The following is a 22,260-nucleotide window of genomic DNA, read 5'->3' as shown; positions in this document are numbered from 1 at the left end:
GTTACGTAGCATTTGATTCGGAATACCTTCAATGAGGAGCGCCACCAATTCTTCCTTATCCATTTTTATTCCATGTGCAAGCATCACCTTATCGTCTGCATAAGCAACAAAGCTTTCGCTCGCTGTCCACTTTCGTTCCTCAAATTTTCGCCTTGTTTCTAACTTCGACTTCCTCTCACCAAACATTGATATTAGCTCAGCCGCCAACTGCTCCGTTGGTAGCAATACACGTTCTGGATCTGCATGCAACCACATGCATGCTTTTCCTTTTATCTTACTGACAATCAACATCTTTATATACGGTTCCTTTATTCCATAAACGCTGGCTATGTTTTTCACCTGTAAGATCCATTTGCGCGCACATGTATCTCCCGAAAATTCATTTACTGCCTCGGTTGCCATAAGCAATAATAAATCCATATTTTGCACAGCTTGTCCCACTGTATTTCGTTAATTCTTGCCACATTCTTTGTTCATTTTCTCACCGCCGCCGTCTTCGCTGTCGCAAACTTCGTTTTCGTCGCTATTCCCGTCGCCGCTGTTGTTGTTGCGGGCGCCGTCTGCACTGTTGTTCTTGTAACTGCGTATCCCGCTTTTGTCGTCATGTTCGCCGTTACTTTTGTCGTTGGGCACAGTGCTCTTCTCATCGCCGTCTTCGTTGCTATCTCCAGCTTCGCTGTCACTTTCGTCGTCTTTATGCTCTCCGTCTTTTCCGTTATTTCTTTTTCCTTTTTGAACATTATTATTGCCGCTTGCGTCGAAATCTTCTTCCGCGCTTTTTAATGATAATTTCAATTGATTTCGCTTTTCGTTTGTTAAATTATTCAAACGCAAAATTTCAAATCTCTTTTTGTTCCCGTGGTTTGTTCTTTTACTTCACTCAACCATCCTTTTAATTGCGCCGTCGATGCATTGCTTCTATTAATTTTTTTTTTTCTCTGACTCGTGATCGGCCCACTTCTGATAATGTAGGGGTACTATATATCCTCCTATTTAAATAAAACACAAACGCAGGAGTTGGCCTCTTTGGTTTATTTGATACTTCACGTGTTCAGCTTTAGCATTCGACTGACTCCCTCTCCGTTCGCGATCTGCCTCTAAGCTTGTTGCTACAGAGCCGATGTTGCGAAACAGAGAGAATGCCTCCCGAAAGCGAACAATGACTTAATGTTTTATACTATGTTGTACTATATACTAACCCTGAGAAAACCGGAGACTTATTGCGGTGAACTGCAAATATTCTTTATAGTCTTTATATTCTCGGCTGTAAGTCTGTTGACTGTGGCTACAGGTCGTCCTGTACATTTATGTTTGCACTGTATGAAAAACCATGGGGTTAACTGTAGTAGTTAGCTGCTGATTTTAGAACGCTAACAAAACAATTGCTAGGGCTTATATAAAGGTTGGTAGAGGATGCCATACTGTATAAAGTCTGTTTTTAAAATACCTCACCAATTGGTTGTGTGTTCCTCTCAACAGTTGCTGCATAACATGACTGAGCTATCTTTCTTGTTTTTTTCGCTAGAGACGACACTGATTGAGATCAAGGTGCAGTAAGCTTTAATATGACCGTGTTCTTGATAGTTCTTGATGTTCACCACTTTATCGCAAATTCCTGACGGAATTTGTTTTGGAAGCAGACCACATTTGTTTCCATTACTTAGTTTAATTCGGACCACTCTACAGGGACAAAAAATCAGAAACTTTCAAGCAAGCATTACCGCAAGACCATGAGGAACTGGGTCATGTGGTAGTCCACCATTTTGCGCTCACACTCCGCCCATTCCGTAAGGGAAAGAATAAGCCCTTCTCTGACTCATCAAATCCACTATCGGATCTCTATCTGGCTAAGCCCTTCTCGATTACACTGTCGGATCTCTATCTGGCTAACCCTTTCTCGAGCTGATATTGGCCCTTCATCTGCAGGTCAATGGGCGTAAAGGCATGCGCTGCGTCATCCGATATGTTTCTAAAGCCAAATACGATAAAGCAGCGTTACCTTTGTAACCTAATCAATCTAACCTGGCCTGCAATCTGAGTTGGGCATAATTCTTGTCAGAGCTGCAACTGTCATTTCCGCTTTCCTGCTGGCATATATTGGTCTACGGTCTGCTAGGACATCCAGATACTGCAGAGTTTCTGAAACGATTTCTACACTCCCTGCATGCTCTCAATGGTCTTTCTGTTGCTCAACAGGACTACTTCTACTTCGCGAGCCACTCGATGATCCTGGACTTCCGGTATTGTTTTGGCAACGGCTCTCACCGCAACGTCCTAAGCGAAGCAGTGCAGCTCTGCGCCTCTGGGCTTGCTGTTGCTCGATATCCCATCATACATAATGTTTAAGGACTAGCATTCGCTGCGTTCGAACGTCTGCAATCCATAAAGTTCACAGCGGACAGCTAAGGCCCTTATCAGCATTTAACTTGTGTCAAACAGCGATTAGCACGCCTCTCGCCCTGCACTCAGCGAAAGCGGGAGGTGGGTTTTGTCTTGTTCTTCAAAAAATTGACGAAAAATGATCGACTCATTTTCTATCTAATGCATTGCTTATATTCATTTTTTTTTTCTCTTTGGCTCGTGATCGGCCCACTTCTGATATTGTAGGGGTATTATATATCCTCTTAGTTAACTAAAACACACAAAGGCAGGAATTGGACTCTTTGATTTATTTGTTACTTCCCGTGTTCAGCTTTAGCATTCGACTGACTCCCTCTCCGTTTGCGATCTGCCTCTATGCTTGTTGCTACAGGGCCGATATTGCGAAACAGAGAGAATGCCACCCGAAAGCGAACAAGTACTTCATGTTTATATACTATGTTGCTATTACAGTATAATTCGCTTAGCTGCATCGATAGTTAGCTGCATCGGCAAGATATCTGCATTATTTTTCCATTTTTTTGTGTGAATAGAAAATTTGTACGAAAATTCATACGTTTGCTGCATCGCAGATAACAGCCTTTTTAACTTAAGTGCATCATATCAGCTGTTTTTTTTGCCAATTTCAATGAATATCATCAAAGTTAGCTGCGCCATCTATGAATCATTTTTGCATATCTAAAAGATGGCAAGAATGCCAACTCGTTTCAGTATCTGCGCATGTCCGTTTTTGTTTTTGCTTTGATCGTGATTTTTGTGTTTTTGTTTCTTATGACACAAAGTTATTAAAATGGGTAAAACAAAGCGTGTCGTTGGACTAACACTAAAGGAAAAGCTTCAAATAATCGAGTTAGTGACCAACAAAGTGGACAAAAAGGAAATTTGTGCCAAGTTCAAATGCGACAGATCCACAGTCAACCGCATTTTACAAAAAACAAATGAAATTCATGAAGCTGTGGCCGCGTCAGGTTTAAAAAGAAAGCGTCAAAGAAAAGGAGCGCACGACTTAGTAGAAGAAGCCTTATACATTTGGTTCGGACAGCAGGAATCAAAGAACGTAATTCTTGACCGGCACGTCATATTAGCAAAAGCGAAAGAATTTTGCCAAAAATTTAACGACGCCTTTGAACCTGACGCCAGCTGGCTTTGGCGCTGGCGCAAGCGCCACAATATAAAGTATGGCAAAATACACGGCGAAACTGCTACAAATGATTCCGTATCAGCAAATGAGTACAAAAATGATATTTTGCCAGGATTGCTTAAAGGTTATAACCCAGAAGACATTTTTAACGCTGACGAAACTGCACTCTTTTATAAAGCAATGCCGAATGCGACATTTTTTACTTGTGGAAAGCAAAAAGACAAACAATGCGTAGAAGTTGACATTGTATCGAATATTAATTGGAATGAATATGCCAATGTTGATGCAGATGAGGCTTGCCATGGTCAATTAGATGATGATGAAATCGTGCGCTCTTTAGTTCAAGATGCAAAAACCAGCGATAACGAAGAAAGCCATAGTGATGAAGATGTGGACGATACTGAGCGTCCTACTTTTAAGGATGGGTTTGCAGCAATTAAGGCTTTAAAGTCCATTTTTATGCGAAACAATAATGATGAGTTTTTGCAAAACTTGAATTCTATGGAAGACAAGCTGTTTAATTTACATATAAACTCAGCTGTATTGCAAAAAAAAATTACTGACTATTTTTAAGTTAGTTTTAAAAAGTGTTTTAATCAATTCACCATCACTTAAATTTATATGTCGATCTTACTTATCATTAAGAATGAAATTATCAGTTCCTTTTATGTTTAACATTGTTATAAAGAAATAAATTCTTTATTTTTCCTTAAAAAAAAAAATTAAGTTAGCTGCATTTTTAAGTTACCTGCATCGAGGCATTGTGCAAAGTACTCGAGGCAGCTAAGCGAATTATACTGTATTAACTGAACTTATGTATGTGTACCTCTAGCCTACTACATACGTTTTTTGGTATAATATAATTAATTAGTATATAATTATATAATATATTCTTGTTTCATAAATTATTATATTTTTTTTTTCAAATCAGCTTCTTTTCCTTAATCATGACAAAAAAAATGTATGAGAGTGGGCTGCGAGTTAATTCGGTTAGATTTTAATTTAATATAATATAATTTAATATAATATTTAATAGTTGATCTTAAATTAAAGTTCTAACAAAATAAATAAAATTGTTTTAAATTTATTTACTTTGGCTATTTAGCCTCCATGATTTGTGCCGTTGTATAGTTGAAAAAAACTGTTGTTATTACGTTGACTACTCTTCGTAATTTCTCTTGTTGTGCCATTTCCAGTTTCAATTTTAATTAAAAAAAAAACTCACTCAAATTTTAATCCTCGGCGAAAGATCTATCTCCGGCGCAGGTGAGCTGAAATAAAAGCATGGCATTTTCCACGAACACTTGGAAAATATACAAACACATATGTACGAATTTCGAATCGAAACGAATTTAAATAAACTTTTCTTGCCAAATTTACTACGAAAATTTAAACGCGCACCTAACTCATTTAACTTAGGGAAAATAATTAAATTAGGTTAGATTAAATAATAAATAAACTTTGGGTCCCAGTGCAGTTAGTACGCCACGTTCTGAATAATGCGCATGATCAACATCTCTCATGGCCTCTCATGGAGTCGTGCACAAGGCACAAAATGGATTTGTCGGTTATGTTATGTTTATAGTATTTTACGTCGGTTTCCGCAAGCCGGTGGCTTCACAATAAATCCACGACGGAGTAACTTTTAGAAAACTCTTTATTGAGCAGAGCAAGTGTTGCTGCTTATGAGGGTAGAAAAGAATTAAATATACGAATACAAGAATTAAAATTAAGAGCTAAAATTAAAACGAAACACATTGTTGCGGTTTCATATTCGTAGCGGCCACGCAAATAAGCAGTGTTTGCCGGCTACGTAACGACATCCGACATAATGTTGTTGTTGCCGTTTTTCACATACTCGCCGTAGCGGCGATAACTTAAGTTAACTACTTCCACTTGTACCTTGGCGGACCTATCGTTGATGATGACGATCCCCTCATCTACATAGGTGATTGGATCCTGGCTGCTATTTTCTTACAGGCAACTTAATTACCGGAAATTTGATTATAAAGTGTAATGCGTTATTGGATTGCAGAACCTTTACGGACGATACGGACATGAGGTCCCCAATGGGGGTGTTGGTGGGCTCCTTCAGCCGCTCAGTTTGGCTTAAATCTGCGTGATCAAGAATATTCGGGCTAACAATGTAAATTTTTGCAAGTGTCACAACCAACATTAAATTTTAAAGCTCCTTCATGAGCATTCTATTTCTCGCGAGCAATGTTTCATACAAATGATCGGTGTCAATTTGCGACTCTTTTGCTGTCATGAGGATAAAGTGGCAGTTAGTTTATTCATTTGACGCTGAATTTTGTTATTGACTTGTATTTGCCTATTGTTCGCATGAGAATTTTTAAATGGTTGATTTTTCTGTTCTGTTGGGGAACCCAACACCAATAATAAGAAAAATGCTTAAGAATATAATATGCGCGGATGGTGCTAAGCTTAGATCTACCAAGTGGCTAAAAAATTTAAAATTAAGCGCTACACGGACTTCGCTGATGAGCGCGGCATTTTAAATGGTCCTTGTTAACCACCCTCCCCTCAATAAGGACCGTGGTCCCCATGTCCACTTCTACAGTTCTATCCTCGCACAACGGCGTGAGCTATTCGCCGAGTCTTCGGTTGGATTTTACCAACACCTTTTCGGCAACATCGAATACCCTATTCTACCGCGATGCGTTTTCTCTGACCCTTAGCGCGGTTTAAGCTTTCTGGGTCCTATTACGGGTCTCTGCCTGTGACTCATCAGGGTGCGTTAGGACGTTATCAGCCGGTCTCCTGTTGATGACCGAGTGGATCGACCCATTATATTGGGTAGAGACCAACATTACTATTTCGACCGTATACCCTTGTCTATCTTTATGCACCTAGCTAGCTCCAGCCACGTGCTGTGGAAACGCTCCACCTGTCCGTTGGAGGTACGGTGCAGTGGTGGTGCGTTTATAATGCGTACACCAAAATTGTTACAGAGCATGGACACGATCGTGTGCGACTTCAACGACGGCTCGTTCGCACAAGTCATGCAGTTCTGCACGATTTCGTTGGCCAGCATGGCCATTTTGGGGAAATAGTATTCTGACAATACCTGCTTTACATTTTCTTGCGCTGCCAGAACTTTGTGGCTGGGAACCTCCGGACTTTCTCATTCTGTACCATTGCGAGCGTCTGCAAATTGCAATGAAAAGCGTTTACGGCCCGTGGGACGATTATATTCGTTCGTCTAATAAAGTTAACCGTGTGGCGCCTTTTATTCCCCAATAGGCAGTGCCTGGTTTTGACCAATGTAGAGTTCCGAAATGATCATTATTTTCTAAAAAGTGAGTTTGGTTAAGTTAATTCGTATATTTAAAAGGGCAATAAATTAAAAAAAAGAAATTTTAAATTATATTTTAGTGGGTGGAAAACAGCACTGCTCCCAGGAGAAAAGAATGTTAATTCTTAAGCTTATAAAGGAAGGAAAAGCATATAAGGACATTCAAAAAACTCTTGAATGTGCTGCCAAAATGGTATCCAATACCATTAAATATGAATGGAAGCCCGAAAACCGTGGTACCAAACGTAAAACCACAGAGATAGAGGATCGACGCATGGTTCGTTAGAGCAAAGCCTATCCTTTTGCATCCTCTAGGGACATAATGTCTGAGCTGAACTTGGGAATCAGTGACGTTACTATTCGGAGACGACTACTAAATCAAAATTTCAGTGCGAGGAGTTCACGAAAGGTTCCCCTACTTAGCCCAAGGCATATTTAGGCAAGGTTAAGCTTCGCTAAAACCTACCTAAACTGGCCAGTCTTCAAATGGCGTAATATCCTTTGGACTGATGGGTCAAAAATCGTGCAATTTGGTGGAACGGGTTCACTACAGTATATATGACGACCTCCAAACACGGAGTACCACCCAAAACACCCACTGAAGACTTTCAATCACGGTGGACCTAAAATCCTGGTATGGGCTTGTTTTTTTTACAATGGTATGAGTCCATAACATATGATTTATGGTATTATAGACCAAAACGCATATGTAAATATACTTAGTGATGTCTTACTGTGATATTCTGAATATAATATGCCCTTAAAATGGACATTCCAACAGGATAATGATCCGAAACGTAGATGCAAATCGGCTAAGAATAGGTTCACCCAAAATAGAATAGATGCAATGCCGTGGCAAGCACCATCTTCCGATTTAAACCCGATTGAAAACCTGTAGGGGGACATTAAACAATATGTGTCGAAGCAGTCCCCGACGTCTAAGGCTAAGTTCGTTCTAAGTCAAGATTAATTTTGTTACTATTTTTTCATAGCACTGCTATTTCATTGAACACCAGAATTTCTGCCTATTATGTTGTTTTAATCTATATTTTCGAAACTATTGAAGAAATAAAAGTGAAACATTTGTTAAATTGTTTGAAATTAAATACCTAATGATATAAAAAAAAAATTTCCCATTAAAAGTGTAAATCATAGGAATTTTTTATCTTAAACTCTCAAGTCCAAAGCACTGCTATTTTTCTGAACACAGCTGTATATATATATATATATATATGCTATATAATATATATATTCTTCCATAATTTTACCAGCAAAATAGGTAGAGTTTGAAGCAGTTCGAAAGATCAAAAATTTGAAAAGGAACAAAAAAAATGTTAGAAAGGGTTTTCAAAACTATTCAGTTGAGCTTCACTTAATTTTTGGTTTGAATCTGAACATTTGAAATTGGTTTGAAATTGAACATTTTTTTCAATTTGACGGTTTATAGAGGATATTCTTTATATTTTCTTTAATAATAGGTAAATATTTTATCAACATATAATACAACTTAAGCACCGTTAGAAGCCGTTTGTTTAAATAACAAATGGATGTAAATGCTTTAAATTGGTTGAGTATTTATTTATAACTGTAGAGTCGTGTCCAACGCCGACATTGCTCGCCTTTCCGCTTGGTTTTGCCGTAATTTCATTTGAATTCCGATGCCGATGCCATCCTTTCTTACCCTATGGAAACATATATATTTACGGTTAATTAAAAACTCAAGAATAACACATACCATCATTGTTTTCTGTGACTCCACAATTAAATTGTTTGGTACTTGGAAAAGTTTTTCGCCACGTAGGATTAAAATATTCGTCAAACGGCAACACTGAGCGGCCATTCTTACTTGTTCTGCAATGCTGTTATTGTCACTCGGATGTATATAACGTGGTGGAAACATTGACGGTGCCATTATTGTTGCTACGTTATGCACATTCATTTTGTTTATATCTTTTAAATTAATTATAATATTAAAAAAGCTTAATAATGAACGTAATGTGTTTCTATTTTCAGGCGGAAGCAGGTGACATAAAATCGATAGTGCATTCATTTGATCTATTGATGGAAGTGTGTGACATTGATAAAACAGTTGTATAAGCTCATTAGTAAGCAAAGGTTGAGGAAGTTCGCGCAGCCATCGTTTTAGCAACGAACTAAGTTCATGAACAGTAGCTGTGCGAAAGAGGTTATCTAGATTATCTGGATTTTGATAAAATGTTGATTCTAATTCATTATAAAGTAATTCAGTCTGAAAATAGAAAATTGTTAAAATTGTATTACCAATTATTTTCATTATTAACATTATTTATTATTATAACCTTTTGTTTATGACCACCTATTCGAAGTAATCCTTCTTCTCTAGAGCCACGTCGCAGAAGTTCGCCAATTAGCTTTTCCAAAAATAGTGGGACCAAAGATGAGTCAGTGCCAGTAACTTGCTGATCCCGACGAATAAGAGCGTTTATAGATACCCCAAAAAGATTACCCTCTTCTTTGCGACGACGCTTAAAAGGTTTTCTTTTATCTAAAGAAACTTTGTTGCGATCAAATATTGTGGCTAACTCTAACCAAAGTATTGTCTGTAAACGTTTCATGTCAGTTTCGCTTATTAATACGACATCTGTGAATAGCGTTGAAGGGATATCACAGGTATCTAGGACTTCGCAGCTATCAAGACTAGAAGAATCTCGACAAATACTTTCAAAGCTCAGGACATTGTAGGGCATCGGTAAAAGGCGACCGCATTCATTCTCTGAGGCTGACAGCACTTCACTCGATTTTTTCTTTTGTGATCGTGCATCATTTTCACTTCTTGACTCCTTTGATCGACTGAAAACACATAACTTTAGAAAGGCAAACCCCTTAGGAGTCCTCAAATTATTAAAAATAACATACCCAATAGAACAAAATGGATCAGAGACGGATCGGTTCCGAGGAAATTGTATGGTGCCAATCCGTGAATATCCAAGCAATTCTACACCATCCGCCGAGTACAAAGGTATATCACATCGCACTTGCGAACCACGAAATATATCCGCATAGGTGCCGCTTTTAGGCGGGGCGCTAGGGGTTCGTCGCAGGTTTTGTTTTAAATATATTTCGTTTGATTGTTCTACACATTGTATGGCAGTTTCGGTATTTTTTTCATATACATTTACAAAAGTCGGTCTATTGAATAAATTTAAAGTAAGGAAACGGGGCTTAAGCGATTGGAAAATACATACAAAGAATTGTTGGTCCAAGCTTCATCGATTTGTAAAGAGTCCAGGGAATCCGGAGTGGCACTTCGTGAGCGTGTAACTGTCCCTTGTTCCTTTTAGTAAACAAATTAAATTTTGCATAAAATTAGTATTATTAAATGACAATAGGTATACAAAATGTTAAGGTTACATAACAAAAACCTTAAAAATGATTGATCAAAAGCAATTAAGCTATGAATTCTATTTGATTATTATCATCTAGTCTCCCCACTTATTCTTTTGCATCTTATCAATAAATAAACTCTTCAATTTGTATTAATTACTGCAGGAAGTAAATATTTTATATATTGTCAAAAACTGGACTATACCGAATATATTATTAAAAAGCTAAGATAAAGCTAAAGTGAAGTTATTCAGCTAGTGAAATTGCGATCTATAAATTTATCTTTTACTAAGTAGAGAAGAGTATGTAACAGGCAGAAGGAAGTGTTTCCGAAGTATATAAAGTATATATATCCTTGATCAGGATCAAGAACGTCGAGATATCAGGAACTATAAAAGGAAAAAGGTTGAGATTCAGCATACAGATTCCAGGGACAAAGACAGAGCAGAGCAAGTTTGTTGTTGCCACGCCCACCGTAACTCCCACAAACCGCACAAAACTGCCAAGTCCACACTTTTTTATAATTTTAATAGTCTTGAAAATTTCAATCGATTATCCAACAAAAATTTTGCAACGCCCACTCTAACGCCCTAAAGCTGAAGAACCGGTCACGCCCACACTTTTGAACAATTATTGAATATTTCCTCATTTTATTCCCCAATATCTATCATTATCCCAGAAAAATTATGAAATTTCTCGTTCGCATTCACACTGAGTTACGGGTATCTGATAGTCTGGGAACTCGACTATAGCATTCTCTCTTGTTTTGTCTTGTATATAAGACAATACATCAGATGATGTTTGATCCGGGGAAAGCCGAGAAACGAAAATTTTAGTAGAACCACCGGGTATTAGCCCTGTAGATTGTATTTCTGAAGGGCCAACCTGTGCCGGTAGTCCGGACTTAATATTCATTTGTGATGGTACGCTAATCGGGACAGCTGGAATCACTTGTAGAAAAACCAGTGAAGACTATTTGGAATCGTTAGCAATTCCAAGCTGAAATCACTCCACAACGGATTAATTGAATTGCACCAAATCTTTTTTGGCTGATGATCTTAGCAACATTTGAGGATTTGCTTCGATTGACAGCTCTGGAGTGCTGTTGATCATTTCCCAGTGGTTGCAGGGCGTTCCCCTTATGCAGCTTACCAACAGCGACTTCCTTGCGCTTTGGAGATTCCTCTACAAACACAAATTCGGAACTCAGAAAAAAAACACGACCGTTCACTATGAAGGTGGGAAGACGATAAGTCTCGTTATTCTCTATACATCAGATCCTACCAAATATATCATTACTGCAGAGGTACATAAGCACAGGTTTACCGAAGAAATCAACGTTGGGGTCACTAGAATCTGCGTGCTTAACTTATTTTAAATTTATACAGCCAGACACGAACGGACTTTACTCTAGGGGTAAAGGGTATACTACTAGAATATATCTACTTACATCAAATTCGCGAAATACATCCCTTATATCAGGTTTCCGTTTTGGCCGACTTTTTGTGCGCACCCGTACTGTTTTGTTTAAAGTCCTTACTAGTTGTACAATCGCTTCAGCATGGGGCTTCGATAAAGTAGTCAGTATGGGTTCCAAGTCCTTTTTAGAAACCTCTAACCCCTAAAAGATAAATAAATAAATTAATAATGAAGTCTGTAATCCTAATTTACTAACTATCTTGCACACATTATTAAGTAACTGATATTTTAAATTGTTGTAAGCTTTATCTGTTAGTAATTTTAAATGTGGACATCAATTATAGATCGAAAAAGCCAAAGTTGTCAATTTTGCTGAACAAGTTAATGGATACCCGAGGTACCCGTTAACTGGGTATAAAAGAAACTATTTCTTATTTTAAAAGATGTTTTTTTATAAATTGGTCCAGTTAAAAATTTCAATATAAAAATTCAATAAACATATGAAAGTCTCAAAACCCATATTACATCCTTTTTAAAATGCAAAGTGACGAAAAAATTATTCAAAAGTCTAGAACAATTAAAACTTAATTTTTATTAATGATTTTAAATACTAAAAAATTTAAAAAACGACATAGTGAATGACTGATGTCGGTAGCATTGTTAAAGTACTCTCCTCCTCGATTAGCATCACATCAAAGGAGTGCAGAAAAATTGTGAGTGTGCTGTTCAAATCAATTTGTAATGTCTTTGCATAAGAACTGGAAGCCTTTTTGATAACGCACATCACAACGGATCAACCGGGTCATCATCAGATTGACTAGATTTCGGACTATTAAAAATAAATTTGATTTCTGAAAACATGGAATCAAAGATGTCGTTGAAACTCGACTAGACTATAAGCTACTGCACTGCGTATCAAAGGTATTGAAGGCAATCTGAAGAAACAGCAAAGAAAAGGCTTATGTGCTGAGCAAATCAATTTATAATGTCTTAGCATAAGAATGGGAAAGCTTTGTGTTACCGCACATCTAAACGGATCAGCCAGCTCGTTATCAGATTGGATAGATTTCAGACTCTTGAAAATCTAGAGAAACAGAACACATGTATTTTAAAGGAAATCTCCAAGTTGAAGCAATGACAACTTTTTTGTAAAACTGTCATTTTCTGAACGGGGTTCAGTCAAAGACATTATAATAACAAGAAGCGTAACCTCATTTCATTTCACAAATTTGAATCACCTTTGGCGAGGCTCCAGCTCCTTGACCCGGCATTGGGATCATCCTACGGTAGGATTCCTACCCTTTGCTTGCCACGCTTAACCAGCGGGTCCGCTTAATATTAGAGCACCCTTCCCTCCATTTTGGGATACTCGAAAGCTCTTGAGTGCCACCACATCGGTTGGGATATCTGCCTTGGATCTTAACCTTGGTTACATTTTCTCCAATATCCCTGAGCCCGGCGGCCTGGCCTCTTGTGAGCAACGAAAGCACCTCTCTTTCCGGTTGCCCAGCTGATGGGCTGATAATCAGCGTTGCTGTTGCAGCCTAACATGTGACTTTTTGCCCGCTGTAGTGGCGAAGGGTGAAGCGCTTTGTGGACGCTATGCTTTTAGAGCGGACTGAGCCGTGCTATCCTTCGGTTTGGCACCGACTTTGTCGTTACTCGGTTCCTCATAGCTAGGGGGGCCTGTAGGGGTGGTCTGGTGGCTAGCATTCATTGTTGCAGTGCGTTTGGATCCATTGATTCCGCCTCCCGCAGCCTTACGCGTAGCTTCAATTGAAGCTCCTATATGGAAAATGCGTTCTTCATTGCAAGAATTATGGTCCTCCTTATTGATCTTCGTTAGAAGTGCCCCCGTTTGCGGAATTGGGGGAATGATTGGTATGGCCTCCGAGGTTGGATTTCCACATATATGGTTGCCACCTGGAGTATTTATGTTTTGTGCTTAGGTTGTGCATTTCATACTCCTGCCAGGTGTGCGAATTTATACCTTCCGCCAGGTGTTGGTTATGCTGCCGGCCGATGCGCCTCAGACGCAGAATGGGATTTTTTATAAGCTGCCTGTCTTTTCAAGAATACGCGCAGACCACGCACCTTGGTCTAATGCGGGAGGTTGTGAAGGGGGAAGTTTCACCGGTGAGAAATATACCGCTCCAGCTCGGTCGCCAGGGTCTCGGTTTTCAAGTGTGCCCCATAAGCGGAGGGGTTGGCTATTGGACTGCTCCTTGACTTTTTACCCTATTATTCTGCGTCACCTGCTTGTTTGTGGTGTAGACTCTGAGCAGCCCTGGAATGTCTGATACGGACGGTGACCGTAGTGAACAATATATGTAGCCTTTTTATCCTTAGATGAAAGGTTATAACTACCGTCAATGAAACAGAGATACTTTCCACGGCCAGGATAAAAAAAATTTGAGAATTTTTAAAGTATGGTTTACAAAAATTAAGAAAATTTCGTGAGCAATTGACCACTCTAAAGCCCACAAACCGCCCAAAACCGCTACGCCCACAGTTTTGATAAATGTTTTGTTATTTTTTCATGTTTTTTATCAATTGGTCAAAAACATTTTGCCACGCCCACAAACCGCCGAAAACTGCCACGCCCACATCTGAAAATTGGTTAAATATGTTTTTATAATTATATAATCGCTTTTTGCCACGCCCATTCATTTTATTCCAAAGTCTATCGATATACTAAAAAAATTATGAAATTTCGCATTCGCATTCACACTTGCTGAGTAACAGGTATCTGGTAGTCGGGGAAGTCGACTATAGCACTCTCTCTTTTTTATGTTTATAAAATTGTAAATTGTTGATCTATTTATTTATTAAGTTATTTTGCTAAACCTATTTATTTCAAAAATTGTGCTTTTAATATTTTCAAGACTTAAGAACGTTTAAAATAAATTAGATAAATAAAAGGAAGGAATGCGACTGTCAGATACCCGCTAGTGGAAATGCGGGTATATATATATAACATAACAAAAATGTTATAGTTTTGGGAAGCTTGTGGGCGTTAGAGTGGCCATGACAAACATTTTTTTGGCAAATCAATAGAAATGAAAAAAATTCAAAAATTTTTTTAAAGTGTCGGCGTTGCAGTTTTGGCCGGTTTGTGGTTTCTAGTTTTCATATTTTCTGAGATTTTATCGTTCACACGGACGGACAGATGGACGGGCTGGTCCACACGTAGTATACCCTTTTACCAAAGACACTAGAATAACAAGATGCGTAACGGCCATACATTGGTTTGGCACTATGCAGCCAATTTTTTAGTGACGGCCAAAATTGCTCTCTTTCCGCTCGCTCCCGCTGAGAGCATAAGAAATCTAAAAATAGAATTTGCTTGCTTGTGTGATTAAAAACAAGAGACGAGAACGCGTATATGTCTGCGTGTTGTGCTAGAAGACGATTTTCGGGCCGAAATCAATTCTGATCGAAAAAACGAATTTACATTGTACATATTAGGGTAGTTTTTGCCAATTTCGTAGCAATATGATAAAATAAAATAATTTTTAACTGACTATTATAATTTTAAAGCTTTTTAAATTTGTTTGTTAAAATCGCCGCTCGAATTAGCTACCGTTTACACATTTATATTTATGTTTAATTCTAATTTGTCTCTCATCTGACAATTTTTTAAAAGCGAAATATTTTTTTTTTTTAAACACTTTTAATGTTAATGTTACATCATATTAAGTCAAATGACATAATAAATATAGTAAATAATTAAATATGATAACTGTTTATTGCAAAAGTCATATCAAAGACACTAGAATTATTCTAGTGTCTTTGCTTTGTTCATATCTTGAAGCACGAAGTACGGACACAAGCACTCAACAATCATTGCCTTATTAATTTTTCACACGCCGCAAGTTGAATACTCTAATGACAAATATTCTTATATAAAGTCATTTTTGAAATTTATTTTTGTGATAATATGTACATAGATTTGGCTATTTCTAATCTATTTTCATATAATAATAACGTTAAGGCAATGCAAAACAAGAATTTTTCGCATGGTGCCAATTGATCAAAAATAATATAGATTTAAAGTCAAAGAACTTCTAAGGTGAAGGGCATATTTTGTGAAATTTACAATGCATGAGCATACGTGTGCACACATACAGTTGTCTGCTATCACTTTATGCGATGAAAAGAGCTGTTCGCTGTAGCACTCTCCGCTCTCTCGCTCTCTAACAAAAATTCGAGAGAGCCTGGAGCCACCTCTAGAGCCACGGCGAAAAAATCGTGTGCCAAAAAATCGTATGGCGTTACGCATCTTGTTATTCTAGTGTCTTTGCTTTTACTCTACGATTAACGGGTACAATAAAGTGAATATTAAGATATTTTTTTATATTTGTTTTAATATACCAATAGACAGTAAACAAATATAGCATTTAAAAAGTCTACAGGGGTCAAAGGCAGTATACAATTTACTTATTCATAGATATGGGAAGGTATTCGAGGGTGGTAAAGAATATGCTACTCAAGGGGAATCGATCTCTGGAATAAAACTCGGTTGGTCTACGATTACTTTGGATTACCTATAAAAAATTTATGATTCACTTCCCAGACGAATGTGTGCAGTCCAAAGGAGAATCCACTCACTAATTTCCTTTAAAAATATTTATACTTTAAATATTTATGTTGAGAGGACTCTTAAAACTCCCCACAAATCTCGTGCAGGGGGGTGGCCTAACAACAGCCGCGATGCAGGAGGAATCAAGGGCGGTCAGGGCAAACGGTTGATATATGGACCTTGGACCCCGGCAAAGCGGAGAGACCGTGAACTAACGGTGTCGCTCTGGACCTTGGACTCCAGCTGTCCAAGGGCGAAGAGGTCGACCGGTAACGGTGCGTGCACAAAGAGGACTTCAACTTTTATGGCAAAAAAATTCCAAAGCCTAACAATTTTCTAAATATCTCAAATCAAAAATTGTTGGTAAAGGGGCGCTATCCTGGTGACGCGCAGTGTATATTTTACACTTTGGCCGCTCTTTTCTTAATGATTTATTTGATTTAAAAGATTACAGATAATAGAAGTGTAAGGGCGATTCAGTAATGATGCTAAAAATATAACAAGAATTTTTCAACGTTGATACAATTTAATTAAAGCTTTGCCAAAACCAGTACACTGCAGTGAAACTAATAATAATTATTAATTTATTTTATAAGATAAACTTACTTGTTCAAACGGTTTTGTCAATTCTGGATAACCAGCAGAAACTAGCCACTCTGCTTCCATTTCTCCATCTAAATTAAATTTCAAAAGAAAATATTATTGACTTTCACATAATTTTTGTTATACAAACCTTCGTAACTTGCTTCAGGTTCGATACTTTGGGAATTGCTTTGCAGATAATACTCATTGAGAAATTCCGAAAAGTCCTGATCATCTGAATGATGGAGATCTGTATTGCTGTTCATTTTAAACGTCTCTTTATAACAAATTTTCTCGTATCCATGGGAGAAAATACCTGTAAAAATGTGATGTGATTTTCGATAGACTCTATGGGAACTATTATTTTTGTCAAACATTTTTATACTTTTTATAAAAATTATTTAAAAAAAAAAAAAACAAAAGAGAACGTAAAAGTAGAGATCCCTGACTTTTAAGTACACATGCTTCAGCTAGTGGTAGTTCAAATGTGAATGTAGATTCTCGCAGCCGCAAGCCCTTCCTAAATTTGTTATTTGTAAACATGCCAACATTGGAGACACAATTAAGCTTTATGGAACCTCAGCTATGCGATTATCTTTTGTTATTTAAAATATCCCCCCTCGCAATCACACTATCTTGTACTCTCGCGCTTGCACCTTTGGCTTAGAGTTCTTTTCGCTCTGCAATTAAGTCGCTATCCATTTCTTTCTTATCCTCGATGCCAAATTTAAATTCATAGAGTAAAATGACCATATTTCTTGTACTTCGATAGAAATGGGGAAAAGAATAATATATAACAAAATTTATACATTTTTTTGGGCGGAGTAAACTTATTTAGAAAATCGATAGAAATGTACAGACCAATAGAAAAATAGTTGCCGTTTTGGGCGGCTTTTCTCCGGAATCTAAACGCTCAATCTTAAGCCCCTACGGACAGACGGGGGCCATTTGGAAATAAACTTGTCTCTAAAATTTAAGTTTAATCTCAACAATCTAGCTAGTTCCTGAGATAGAGGCGTTCATACGGACAGACGGACGGAAATGACTATACTGACGGGTATAACAATGGTATTCGTTGCAAAATCAATTGGAACTTTTTCTTCATTGATAAAGCGATGTCATTATAATAGTTATATAACGTTATAATAAACTCGTTTAAAAGTATGTTACTCACTATGTGTTTCTATCGCTGTCAAAAAATTATCTTTTTCACTTTCAGATGTATTCTTTGGATATTTTAAGGAATATAAAAATCCTAAGGATACCGATTGCACAAATTTTTGCCATAGTGCATACTCCAGTACAAGTCAAACCCAGTCTTGGTCTACAAGCAGTCTCTTCAGAATTACTAGCATCTGTTTAAGTTATATTTAAATTCTACAATGTCCTCTTTTTAAGATTTTGAATCTGAACATTTTTTTTAACATTCATACATGTACCCACACACACTGCTCGTCATCAGAATGGCGCCCCCTGCATGGCTCCGATTCTTCATAGGTTCTGTATTTTGATATTGAACGAAAATCGATCAATCTTATTGTTTTTTTTTTTTTTTTACTGATTTCCTCTCTCTTTGAGGATAAGAAAGAGGTCCTGATAAGAACCGTTACCTTTTTTTTGCCCAGATGGACAAGAGTGTCCGGCTGCTATAATCCCAAGTGCGTTCGCCGCAAAGGATTTCAGAACTCGATTCTCTGCATCTCAACAAAGATACTTGTAGACGGCTTTACTGGAAATGCCCTATGGAATGCTCTAATGTTAAATAGAATTATTAGTCTTGTAAATTTCTATTGATGTGCCATGTCCACAACCTCCGAAAACGGCCACGCCCACGCTTTTGAAAAAATTTGCCGAAAACATTTTCTCCACGCCCACTCTGGCGCCTAAAAACAGCCCTAATATATTAACTTTGTTGTCCCGATTTCTACCGAAATTTCTTAAAAAGGTTGAAACTGTACGTCTCACTTGGACTAGCTAAGTAACGGGTATCTGATAGTCGGGCAAGTCGACTATAGCGTTCTCTCTTGTTTAACATTATTATTTACTATTCCCAATGCAGTCATACATATAAAATACAGATAAACAAAATAAATCACCACGGTTAGTACACCCAATCAAAGTGCAGTACATGTAACATCGGAACATTGAAAATAAAATCGAAATCGAAAAAAAAATTAAGATAAGCAGAGCATGCCTGATTATGATGTGCTTGCTGATCCTTAATTATTTAGATTGGCTATTGTTTCAGTTTTAAATTTATGAAAACTGAGATCTTTTAATAGCAACTATGTCGCCGACTTTGTACTTTTAGGATGGTCCTCGTCGTAGATTGTATCTCTTTTTCTTCTCGTTTTGAATCTGGAGAAAACGTCTCTTTGCTTGAATTCTATCATTTTATCCTCTAGCATCTGCTGAATCCTTATATTCAATTTTAGGCTCATCTTCCTGCCCTTTTTTTGCTTCAAACAAACATTGAGTTGATGACTTCTGGTACGCCACTGACAATTTATGCCAATGTAGTGGGTCGTCAATTGCAAGTTTTGAAAAAACTGAAGCTTTTGAGTTCACCCTCTCAACCTCTCTATTTCCAAAAATGTTGCTTTGATCTTGAAGTCTTGCAAAATATAAGATGTTGATTTGGGTGTTTGGATTTAGATAGAGCCAGCAGAATTTTGTGAAACTGTCGATTTCTGGTAAAACTGTTTATACTGCTTTTGCGTTGACTCTAGAAGTCCAAGGAAATTTATATGGTAGGTTTGAAGCGGTTGCTTATCTTTGCTGAGTGGATGAAGTTTCACGTAATGTATAGCTACTCCTTTGTGGTTAAATCCCTGAAGATAGCGTTTACATGAAGTTGGATCACACTTGGCGAATTTGAAAGACCGAAAAGGTATTCTCAGAAATTGAAATTGTCAGTTGTGAGTGACTAACGATGTATATTAACGGCTCTACTCGGATGTTTCCATGATGCCGTCTTCAAGCCATTGTTCGGTTTTATTGTCAAAAATGTAACGTTCGGCATAAGAAAATCTGCAGGACCGTATGTATTTCGGCATACCGTATGTATTTATATCTTCGATATAAATTTTGAGATTTGAACTTATATCACCTTCTGATGTGATAGGTTTTGTAATTTTCACTTCTTCACTGTTTACTGTAACTTGAGCTTGTTTGCAAAACTCTTTATCAAACACCATTTATTAGTCGAGGAGGTGCGATTCTAATACGAGAAAATTTTTTAAAAATTCGGCATATTCTGCCTATTGAGAGTTTCTGCTCAAACGATCCTGATGATTTGATCTTATTTTTGTCTGATTTACTAAACCCGACGAGATATATTTTGCAGTCCCTTAACTTTAGCTTGATATTGTCAGTATCTTCCTGAGTTTCTTCGCCGATTTCATTGTCCGTTTCATACTCTTCGCTTTCGTGTTAGTCATTTCCTCGCCAAATTTGGTTCGACTAACATGTTTCTTTGTTGCAATATATGTGTTTTGTCAAGTCGGTCTTATCCTGTTGCAGTTTTTGCAAATTATCGCGAGATCCATATCAGATAATTTGTCTGCGAAGAAATTAATTTCTGTCGATTTGACGATTTGACTCGTCGTAAGCGTAGCCTCGAAATTCTCGCAAGCGTTTTCTGTTATCGAGTACAATGTTTTCCGGATCCGGATTTGCTAACTCTTGCGATACTTTATTTCTTTCTTTATTTTCATTATATTTTAATTCTTGTTTTTAACACTTTTACTACCTTTTTACACTCTGTTATTTTGGTTTAATTTTGTTGTATATTAATTGTTGAGCCCCAAATTATGTGAGACTGAGTTCTTTTTTTTTTGTGATGTGTTTACTGATCCTTGATTGGATATTTGTTTAAGGGGTTTTGGCGAGATAGTCGTTCTCCGGCACGTCTTCTACTTCGTCGTCGTAAAAACATTTTCCTTCCATGGATTTTTCCGTTTAGCTCCCGAAATCGTTCTCTGCCTTTTGAAGGCTCGCCGCGTCGTTAGCTTCGCCTAGTCATCGTTATATTAGCTAGGATGACCATTCCCACATATGCATGTCTGTAAACATTCTCGAATACTCGAAATACATATAAAAGCCTTTCAAGGAATGCATCCATAGGCCTCATAGGGTTCTTACAGGACAAGACTTGAATACTTTTGAAACTTATGTGGAGTTATGAAATAACGTGTCGGAACATATTCCACTCAAATTCCACGTCCGTATGGGGACCTCTCAAGAACGCTTACAGTGTGTAGGCAGTGTGCAGGCAGACGTAGTATAAGCTCATGCTTTGTAAATTTGACTAAATGTGACATTCATATTTTAGAAAATAGTAATAATAAAATAATAAGAACAAAATATAAAGTAATTGTGCTAAATTTTGCCAAAATAGTAAAATAGGAATTATTTACGAACTTTTAATTTTTATGTGCTCATTTTAATTTGATGCTGGTAGGGCTGTTTTTATACAGGTTTGAGTTTCAATAGATTATTTCAATATAAAAAACTTGATTGGCCCAGTTGAATGCCCTTATTTATGCAAAATTCCTTTAATCTCTAAATAAATTAATTTTTAAGATGAAAATTGATACCTGGTTGAAAATCGTCTTTTTCCACAAATATGCACACATACTCACTTTCTTGCGTATGCCTTAATTTACTCAAACAAGTGCGTAAAAAAAATTAGATTTGATTTCAACTGAAAGAAATAAGCTGCGAGCCACTGTATGAGAATTCCATGAAAAACGTTGAACTGCCGATGCTAAGTTAATCATAAAATGGTCCACGTCAATATAAATATTAAATAAATATCAATTTACATTACAGGTCTCGGAACATACATACATAAGTAAGTTAATGGATGGACATATTAACATACATTCTATGTACGAACCTAAGAACCCATGACAACACGCATATCTAGTTGTTTTTTCATATTAAAATAAACAAACACTTTTTTTAATTATAAAAAGTTAAGTAAATTAGACACAGCTTATGTGCAAAACTACTAGTTTCATCAACAAAAAATCATCAACTGGGTAGCAGATGGTACCTCCTTTTCTTACTGATTTTACTTTTCCATATATGTATGCATGCATTACATATGTATGCATTTTTAAATGGACTTACACAGAAATTCAGTATATTTCACCTATACACTAAAGATTTACTAAGGCAAATATCAAGATGTTTGTGTAAACTGCTGATGTATGAATCGAATGAATTGAGATTTATTCATATTAACTTCAACCTTACACAATTTTCAAAGTCGATTTGTGACGTTCTGCGTAAATATGCACGATACTGCATTTTTTTTTTACTCAGATGGAAATGTATATATATTAAATATATTATATATTTATTAAAGGCAAATTAATTTTCGTTCTTGATCTTGGATCTTGATCTTGGATCCAAGGACAGTTTGACAGTTTAGCCATACAATTTCGCAATCTTGTAGCAGTGCAAGTTTGT

At 37.1% G+C, this 22,260-nt stretch overlaps 1 protein-coding gene across 5 annotated transcripts, besides 21 other annotated features; it reads right to left on the bottom strand.

Annotated features, from left to right (window-relative positions):
- Positions 1-1,198: part of a mobile genetic element that runs on past the window's edge.
- A 320-nt stretch (positions 1,199-1,518) lies between these two features.
- Positions 1,519-1,586: a mobile genetic element.
- Positions 1,587-1,622: 36 nt separating this feature from the next.
- Positions 1,623-1,716: a mobile genetic element.
- Positions 1,717-2,205: 489 nt separating this feature from the next.
- Positions 2,206-2,343: a mobile genetic element.
- Positions 2,344-2,541: 198 nt separating this feature from the next.
- Positions 2,542-4,361: a mobile genetic element.
- Positions 2,830-4,320: a mobile genetic element.
- A 45-nt stretch (positions 4,362-4,406) lies between the features above and the next one.
- Positions 4,407-4,969: a mobile genetic element.
- Positions 4,970-5,218: 249 nt separating this feature from the next.
- Positions 5,219-6,779: a mobile genetic element.
- Positions 6,780-8,054: a mobile genetic element.
- An 84-nt stretch (positions 8,055-8,138) lies between these two features.
- Positions 8,139-8,209: a mobile genetic element.
- A 62-nt stretch (positions 8,210-8,271) lies between these two features.
- On the bottom strand, positions 8,272-21,972 carry conu (conundrum). Of its 5 annotated transcripts, none has more exons than NM_001042992.2 (9): positions 21,919-21,972; positions 16,934-17,098; positions 16,807-16,874; positions 11,650-11,820; positions 10,061-10,149; positions 9,732-10,004; positions 9,155-9,665; positions 8,572-9,084; positions 8,272-8,518 (listed from the first exon to the last, which is right to left on the bottom strand). In NM_001042992.2, exons 2-9 carry the CDS (start codon positions 17,046-17,048, stop codon positions 8,369-8,371), a joined length of 1,890 nt encoding a protein of 629 aa, NP_001036457.1. In that variant the 5' UTR covers positions 17,049-17,098; positions 21,919-21,972; the 3' UTR covers positions 8,272-8,368. The 5 variants fall into 5 exon arrangements, with proteins under 5 accessions (NP_001036457.1, NP_001036455.2, NP_001036454.1 ...); NM_001042990.3 differs by lacking the exon at positions 21,919-21,972 and adding an exon at positions 21,855-21,915; NM_001042989.3 differs by lacking the exon at positions 21,919-21,972 and adding an exon at positions 21,683-21,855.
- Positions 10,569-10,624: a mobile genetic element.
- Positions 10,855-10,957: a mobile genetic element.
- Positions 10,958-11,387: a mobile genetic element.
- Positions 12,846-13,914: a mobile genetic element.
- Positions 14,285-14,407: a mobile genetic element.
- Positions 14,678-14,733: a mobile genetic element.
- Positions 14,825-15,921: a mobile genetic element.
- Positions 16,273-16,494: a mobile genetic element.
- Positions 17,743-17,818: a mobile genetic element.
- Positions 18,752-18,818: a mobile genetic element.
- Positions 21,330-21,458: a mobile genetic element.
- Positions 21,973-22,260: the final 288 nt, after the last annotated feature.

This window comes from Drosophila melanogaster, chromosome 2R, assembly GCF_000001215.4.
Source record: "Drosophila melanogaster chromosome 2R".
Lineage (NCBI taxonomy): Eukaryota > Metazoa > Arthropoda > Insecta > Diptera > Drosophilidae > Drosophila > Drosophila melanogaster.
This window is presented reverse-complemented; position numbering and strand designations above follow the sequence as displayed.

Excerpts from the sequence above, each read along its gene's own strand:
- conu (NM_001042992.2), bottom strand. The coding sequence starts at position 17,048 with ATGAACAGCAATACAGATCTCCATCATTCAGATGATCAGGACTTTTCG. Across the intron at positions 16,875-16,933 it reads ACCTGAAGCAAGTTACGAAG|ATGGAGAAATGGAAGCAGAG; the intron begins GTTTGTATAACA and ends AATTTAATTTAG. Across the intron at positions 9,666-9,731 it reads GATCCATTTTGTTCTATTGG|TCGATCAAAGGAGTCAAGAA; the intron begins GTATGTTATTTT and ends ATGTGTTTTCAG.